Source organism: Sabethes cyaneus, chromosome 3 (assembly GCF_943734655.1).
Source record: "Sabethes cyaneus chromosome 3, idSabCyanKW18_F2, whole genome shotgun sequence".
Lineage (NCBI taxonomy): Eukaryota > Metazoa > Arthropoda > Insecta > Diptera > Culicidae > Sabethes > Sabethes cyaneus.
Genome location: NC_071355.1, coordinates 101,361,264 through 101,369,604, shown reverse-complemented (window position 1 = coordinate 101,369,604; position 8,341 = coordinate 101,361,264). Strand labels below are relative to the sequence as shown.

Below are 8,341 nucleotides of genomic sequence, written 5' to 3'. Positions count from 1 at the left end.
GTGCGCTCAAAATTCTCAACTGTATACCAGACATGTCAAAGCCATGTTCCTCGGCTAAACATTATGCAGCTAGATAACCCACAATCTGCCAAGAACTACGCACGAATAATGGAAGAGGCACTGCCTTCTTTTGAGAAGTGAGGTAGTTCAATCCTCGAAAACGCTTGGCTATCGAAGAGGCCGTTAAGGGTAAGGGCTACACACCATAACCGAACATGTATAGGGACGAGGGAGGAAATTTGATCACAAACGTGCGAGAGGTAGTAGACAGATGGAAGCAGTTCTTCGACCACGTCTATATCGATTTACGACTTCAAAGACACCTGAGTAATTGGCGACAAGTGGTCCAGGAATGGAGATGAATGGAGATTTCTTTACTTGAAACGGCATGAACTTCACCGGAGCTATGCTAAGCAACAATTCTAGTTGAAAATTTACTATTTTTGCATGCGATTTATTGGATAAACTAGCATAATGAACAGCAGATATTTTTTCTGTTCGTTGTTTAAACATTATGATAAGGATAATTTGCGGAACATTATCGGAGGATAATTTCGAATTCAAAAGGGAGTTTTGAAGACCAATTAAGTGTTGTAAACAATTAACTATACTGCTGACGTATGACAATCTGTAGTTAAGGGGACAAATATTATGTAAATTTGGTAAATTTACCTTCAATGTGATTTATAAAATTGTGAACCTGACTACAATATATGTTGACAATAAATTTTTGACTCATACTTGATCTTTGATAAACAGAAATATAAGATTTGAAATATCGAACGACATCTATATAAGAGAAGCTGAACCCAGCTAGCATTTTCATATGTATAAAAAAAGATAAAAATCAGCATTACGTACAGATATACATGCTAATAAATCGTATTTGATGCGCAAAATTGGCATATCCGTTCTATTTTGGAGGTGATATACGTGATAACGAATAAGTTTAAGCGTTACGACTATATAAGTATTTATATACGATAATATCCAATTAAGCGCGACTTGCTCCGTACTGCTATACGATTTTCTGCTGAAAATCGTATGTATGAGAGTTATTATCATTATATACGATAGAAAATCAACTTGGTCCCACTTTATCTAGCTTTAGTTACGATTTCGAATCTGTTAAGAGATATTTACGATAATTTTCGTACATTGATGCGAGTTGGTGCTAGCTGGGAAGTTTTTTTTGGTGGAATGCCTCTTAGAACCTCATGTGTTAGTTAACTTAGAATGGTCATAGAGGTCAACATCCGGTTCAAAATATTTACAACGTTACGGCATAATGCCTAAAAGCACAGACTAATAGACGTAACACTTCGAACAAATTTTCTAACAAAACATCGTTTCATTGACACCCCTAAAACTTGGAAAAAACACTAGCATCACCTGGTGCAGTCTTCGCGCTACTCAGAGTAGGTTGCTATAAATTTGGCAATGCTATAAATTTACTTGTATAATATCTGACATCAAGCGAAAATTTAAAATGATCGTTTTTATTGACGATGGAATGAGGCTTCAGTGTTACGTCTGTCAGTCTGTGCTAAAAGGTTGAGACTCTATTCTTGCCTTCATCAAAGTTTTTAGAATTGGAAATATTAGTTTACATTTATAATTTTGAAGCAGTCATCTAAAAGTCAATTCGAGTATATCTTATTTTTATTATTCCGAATAACAATTACTAATATATTATATCATTTAGTTTTTTGTTGCTTCAAGGTCCAACCAAATTCCTCCTATTGGATATTGCATCAGCATCTTTGGTTCGAATTTAAGTGGAACCCTAGTTTTTGGGTTAACTGTGATATCAAACTTATCAATTATTTCCAGAATGCCTCGCTTTGCTTGCGTTAAAGCGAAACGCATACCCAAGCACATCCGGGGCCCATCTCCAAATGGTAAAAATACCCCCTTTTCTTTATACGGTTTAGTACCTCCATTTTCCGGTGAAAACCTTTCCGGTTTGTATTTCTCAGGTTCATCGTAATATTCTGCATCCAGATGGACAAAGAATGGGATAATTACGGTAGTGCCGGTTGTTACATGGATTTTCTTATCCTTGGGACCGTTTAGAACAATGTCCTTGGTACAATCTTTAGAAAGATTCGGAATAATTGGATGAATACGAAGCGATTCGTTGAGAACTTGGTCAAGGTATGTCATTTCTCCGAGATTTTCATATGTTATACCGCCTCTGTTTTTTTGGAAATCACGAATTTCATTCCTTAGTTCCTCTTGTACTTTCGGGTGAGATGCTATATCAAAAAGACAGTATGCCATTACTAAACTGGATGTTTCGAATCCATCGGCAAAGAACGATACTCCATGCCCAGCAATATCTATTTCAGAAATTTGTTTCTTCTCTTCCAAGGTTAGAAGGTGATCCAGATAATCATTCCGTACTATATTATTTTGCTTACGGTAGCGTATAGCGTCTGTCATTATGCGGATAAAAAAATCCTCCACTTCCTTCCGAACGAATGAAAATTTATAAAATCGTTTTATTGCTGGGAAAAATGTCAACATAATCATTGCAAATTGAGCGCTGAAGTTAAATTCCATTATCTTGCGGCCCATTTCGCGTATTTCTGGTTTATCTTTCTTAAATGACTGCGCATCAATCGCAAAAATGCAGTTTGATACAACATCAGTGGTGTACTTGGCCATTATCTAGCAGTAGAAATAATATTTATAATTTTCAATGTGCAATCAGAGCTGTTACCTACCTCTTTAATATCAAATGGCGATTCGTTTTGTTTAATTTTCTGATTCAGATATTCCGTCATTCTGATGCATACTTCCTCAATTAACGTGTAGAGTGCTTTGATCTGTAATTGTTTTAAATAAACCATAATTTTGTTTTGCGATAGCTATGTTTTTTGTACAAACTTGCCCGATTATTCGTAAAAGCAGGAGTTATTTCCGCTCGCCGATTTTTCCACTTTTCTCCCGATAATGAGAATGGATTTCGAGCAAACAAAGGATCGGATTTTTCATCAACTAAATCGGAGAATTGATTTGCCGCGAAATGGTTAAAACTCTTCGAAAGAACCTCCTTAATTAGTTCCGGATCACGAATCATCAACTGTGGAGTACGTATGCTGTATAAGCCTACCACAGGTTCGCCCTTGAAATTACTGAAACGAAAATAATTTAGCATTTATTTGTAAAAACTGTTCAGAAAGAGAACACTTTTGCAAGGCTATATTCTACTTGATGGAAATTTTAAAATAATTTCTTCTATAAATTTTAGGTTTTCAATGGTGAAAATCTCACGAAAGCATTACTTTTTGTTTCTAAGTTACGACCGCAAAACTATGAAAATAGTTCGAGCTTAATTTTTCATTTTTCATATTAGGCATTAACTATTCAACCATCCATGAGCGTCAAAAGTTGTAACTAATGCATTTTTATATACAGCACTCGTGCGCCAATTGCACGTCCTTTAGTTGCACCGTCTTTTTATTGCATGTCCGCTAATTGCATGATAGTTGCACAGCAAAGAAAAAAATATGAAATTACGAGAAATAGCAAGCACAGAAAATTAACATATAAGGAAGAACTCTTTAAAAACCGATTTACGAATTCTAAGTACCGTACCGTTACTATTTTGTCATCTATTTGATTTCAATCATCACCGAACAATGGTTTACTAGAACAGTTACAAGTTATTGCATTGTATATTATTGAATAATTAAAATTAATTAATATAATTTTGTTTTCCAGTATCTTTCCTTTTCCAAATTTAAATTTGGGTGCAATTAGCGAACGAGTGCTGTATTGTTAATATAACCTGTACTGCGGTGTGCATAAGCATTTCTCGAAAAATATCCTATTCAACCCCTTTTTAGTATAGATATCAAATTTCGCCAACAACTATGTGACAGCCAAGTTCTTACATTCTGACTCAGACGGTGACCGATGCCATGGCCATCACATAGATTAACGACACAACAGGCTTTAACATGGCCTATATTAATGGAGCGCATTCCACACTTTGGGCGGCCGATATGTCCAACCACGAGCATGCACTATAGGATCAAACAATCGTCATAGATCACCAAGGGATATAAGCCTTCGCATTAGAGTGTCCCAAAATAGCACTATGTCAGAAAATCCGGGGGCTCACCCCTCAAATGATAGCTTAGGGTGTCACAATAAAACTTTTATATGACGTCAACATTGGTTGCCGCGATTTAGGGGTCGCACATTTGAGTTTTATGAAAAAATGGCATTTTTCAGGAGTAAATTCAAAATAATATTTTTAGAAATGTTATAATAGATGAAACAAGGTACCTAACTATTTTTTTCACAATCATTGGGATCTCATACATTCATAAAAAAATTATGGTGGCATGTCTGGAGTCATATTTGGTTGCAAAAATTTATGGAATTCGTCAAAAATTTAAAATTTTCGAAATTTCATTTAAATAAACGTCAAAACAGGGTATCGAACACTATCTCAGAGTAACGTACCTATACTGTATAGATGGGAAATTTTATGACGAACAACTTTGCCGAAGAAAGTATGGACGTATCTTCAAATCTCGCTGAGGTATTCACGTTTTTCTGAAGGCGGGACCAAACATATTTTCGTAATTTTCAAATTTTAGTAGTTCCACGTCAAAAAGGAGAATGATAAAACTTGAAGTATGTCTTTCAAACGTTACTTACGTGTTGGATAGGAAGAAATATGCACCTTCCACAGAATTTGGCACCATTTAGGCTCAAGAATCACTTTAAAAAAGGGCGTATTTATTTTAATAGGTACTATGTTTGAAAAATTGTATCTCTCGAAACTAGGGTTGCTGCAAAATGATGCCTAAGCGTGAGTTGTAGAAAATTGATTTTTCAAACTGAAAAAATAAACACTGAAATTTTTTTTGACCCTTTTTGTACTATCAGTAGATGGTAGAATCAGCAAGGTGTATTCAGGCAAATATTAATTCTAGTTGCTAACATGGTAATATAACGCGGATAACATATGAAAACGGCACGTTTATAATAAAAATATAAAATATTTTAAACTTTTTTTTAAATATCCTAAATACGGCTGCATTTAGAAGCTAATTACAACACAAGTGAACGTGAACGTTTAGAAGCTAATTACGACAACACGTGTTGTCAAGCACATATGAAGTTGTTCTAAAATTCAAATTACATATATGTATAACGAGAAATATAAGAATAGTAATAAGAAATATAATAAAAATCTTAGGTTACAAAATATTCATAAAAGTCGTTGTTCTACAAAATCCTTTGATAAATGTTGCTCCATTTCAGAAAAAGTCTCAAAATGTATCAAATCACCACTATTTTTCCAAAAATAAATCGAGGTTACCATTTCCTGAATATTTTAATTTTACATTTTTTCCTGACTTTGGAGCATAGTGAATTTTTTTTCAGTCTTTATTTTTTCATGTTTAAAATTCATTTTTCAAAAACTCACGCTTAGGCTTCATTATGGAGCAAACCTAGTTTCAGGAGATACAATTTCTCAAACATAGCACCTATTAAAATAAATACGCCCTTTTTAGAAGTGATACTTGAGCCTAAATGGTGCCAAATTTTTTGGAAGGTGCATGTTTCCTCTTATCAAAAACGTAAGTGACGTTTAGAGTAAACAGTTCAAGTTTTTTCATTTACCTCTTGCACCTGAAACTGCTAAAATTTGAAAATTACAGAAAAGTGATTTGTTCCGCCTTCAGAAAACGGTGAATATCTCAGCGAGATTTAAAGATACATCCTTACTTTCTTCGGCAAAGTTGTTCGTCATAAAATTTCCCATCTTTACAGTATAGCTACGTTGCTCTAAGACACTGTTTGATACCCTGTTTTGATGTTTAATTAAATGAAATTTCGAAAATTTTAAATTTTTGCCAAATTCAATAAATTTTTGTAACCAAATATGAATCCAGACATGCCACCATAACTTTTTTATGGATGTATTAGGTCCCAATGATTGTGAAAAAAATAGTTAGGTACCTTGTTTCATCTATTATAACATTTCTAAAAATATTTTTTTGAATTTACTCCTGAAAAATGCCATTTTTCCATAAAACTCAAATGTGCGACCCCTAAATCGCGGCAACCAATGTTGACGTCATATAAAAGTTTTGTTGTGACACCCTAAGCTATCATTTGAGGGGTGAGCCCCCGGGTTTTCTGACATAGTGCTATTTTGGGACACTCTACTTCGCATACATGATGCTATGCGGCGCAAGAGACCAGAGTTGTAGGAAACATACTGCAATATACACGTCCCGCACTTGATTCAGACTTTGTTGGTGAGAACCCAGATTTCTATGGTTCACCAGGTTTATCTTATCCTCCTGATATGAATCACAGCGACTTCTGACAGGCTATTGCAACGAGAGTAGAGCTATACTCCATTCTTGAAGACGCCTTATCGGAATGCTTTTAAAACATTAAAAAGTCTGAGAGAAATTATATGAAGCAACAAGGAGACTATTTTAAGGGTGAACTTCCAATGCTTCCATTTGTTCTCTCATCAGATACTTTTCTAACAGCCCTAGCATTTTGAAAATAAATTGATTGAATAATATGATAGTTCAAACTGTGAGGCATGACATATTTTCCGGTTTAATTATTTTATCTACATGACCAAGCCCAAGAAGGTTATTATTTTCTCTTGTGCACCATGGAAAACTTCAACAACTCACTTATAAATTCGTTCCATATCATAATAAATATGCTCCTTCTGGGTCAACAAGCTAGGAAGATTTCCAAATAGCACTCTAGGTTTGGGTCCCACTATCCCAGCTTTTTTCCACCGGTTGAAATCCCAAATAAGATACAAGTACACAGCAGCGAGCAAGCCGGCTAAAATTGCTGCTAAAGTCCACCACATTTTCAATGTCACTTGCTAACGGCTCGACGGTCAGAATCATACTACTGATAGTAGACTGCATTTCGGCAGAAGCAAAATTCAATCATGGCCAATTATATGAGTTGATCAAGTGTGGACTGGATGGACTGCGTAAACGAATGTTTTGCTCGCGTCTGGTTTGTTTATCTCCGAGTCAAACTGCCGTTCAAAAGTCAAAGAACAAATTTAAAAACAAGAATATTTATTAAGAAATAGGTACGTTGTTTGAATTACGAAGGGTTCGACAGATTTTTCACATTTAGGCGAAGTTGCTTAGTTTCAGTTATCAGTAGTTTCAGTTATATACATTTACAACACTGACATGAATGTGTCCTAAATATTTTGGTCTGCGATGCGTAGACGTTATCTTCACCATGAAAACGGTAGAACAGTGTTCTGCATTGGAGCGCTCTACAGTCGTAGATTCTATTTTTAACTCGTCTAATTTTTATGTCACAAACTGAAAATAGACTTTTACCAAATAATACGTGATTTTTTATTGAAGACGTGTTGAATAAAATATGTCATAAGAATGTGTTAATAATTCATATCTATTTTATATTCTGATTTTCAAGAAACAATTCCACTGTTCAATATACGACAGAGTGATAACAAGACGAATGAAAGGTCATCATCATAATATTCAATTGGAAGCTGTTGAAATTTGCACTATCATCGCACACAGCTCACATTAGACTTTGTTTGAATGTTTCACATTTGGATGTTAGGTGACTTTGAAAAAAAAGTCAAATTTAATTTCATGTTACTATTTTTCCAGTATTACATTCTTTTCAAATGTTACCGCTGGTATTGAATGTTGGATTGATTTCTAAATAAACAATCACCATTCCCTATTACTTCCGTTACCACTCAGTATTACTTTAGGTTTTAGTGGGTGGGTTTTAATAGCGTTTTAAATGACAACCTTCGAAATAAATTACAAAAAAAATTTATCTCAGCACTTCATGAACGCATACGAAAGAAACTAAAGGTCCAAATACAATGCATACGGATTTAACTACGTTGCGGCAATTTGACAGTTTTTCCATGGGTTTTCTGTCAAATATCCGCAACGTAGTAAAATCCGTATACATTAGACCGTATGAATAAAAGAGTTAGAGCAAATGCTCTCATATGATTTAAACGGGAAAAGCAAAGCAAACTGTTTTGAAGTAGGACTACTTCTTTGATTTCTATATTGGGGTGCACTTCAGAAAAACGAAAAGGGAACATGTAACGCAGTGTTGGGCACCGCTAATTCGCTAATTCGCTAACCGATACAATTTGTTCGATAATCGTGGTAATTTCGCTAATCACTAATCGCAAACTGCAAATTACCAGTTACTGTTTATTTTTGAACATATCGCAATGACTTGCATTGTAATCTATCACTGTACAAATTATTTGTAATTTACATTTATTACATGGCTTTTCTTAATTTACCTAAGA

The 8,341-nt window shown here is 34.6% G+C and overlaps 1 protein-coding gene across 1 annotated transcript; it reads right to left on the bottom strand.

Annotated features, from left to right (window-relative positions):
• Nucleotides 1-1,701: 1,701 nt before the first annotated feature.
• Nucleotides 1,702-6,942, bottom strand: LOC128739937 (probable cytochrome P450 28d1). The gene is made up of 4 exons (XM_053835438.1): nucleotides 6,687-6,942; nucleotides 2,897-3,140; nucleotides 2,730-2,831; nucleotides 1,702-2,673 (listed from the first exon to the last, which is right to left on the bottom strand). Exons 1-4 carry the CDS (start codon nucleotides 6,872-6,874, stop codon nucleotides 1,702-1,704), a joined length of 1,506 nt encoding a protein of 501 aa, XP_053691413.1. The 5' UTR covers nucleotides 6,875-6,942.
• Nucleotides 6,943-8,341: the final 1,399 nt, after the last annotated feature.

What these genes read in the sequence shown, in the direction of transcription:
- LOC128739937 (XM_053835438.1), bottom strand. Translation starts at nt 6,874, where the DNA reads ATGTGGTGGACTTTAGCAGCAATTTTAGCCGGCTTGCTCGCTGCTGTG. An exon ending in GATATGGAACGAATTTATAA is followed by an intron (nt 3,141 to 6,686) that starts GTGAGTTGTTGA and finishes TTTTCGTTTCAG; the next exon opens with TAATTTCAAGGGCGAACCTG. An exon ending in CGCCATTTGATATTAAAGAG is followed by an intron (nt 2,674 to 2,729) that starts GTAGGTAACAGC and finishes TTCTACTGCTAG; the next exon opens with ATAATGGCCAAGTACACCAC.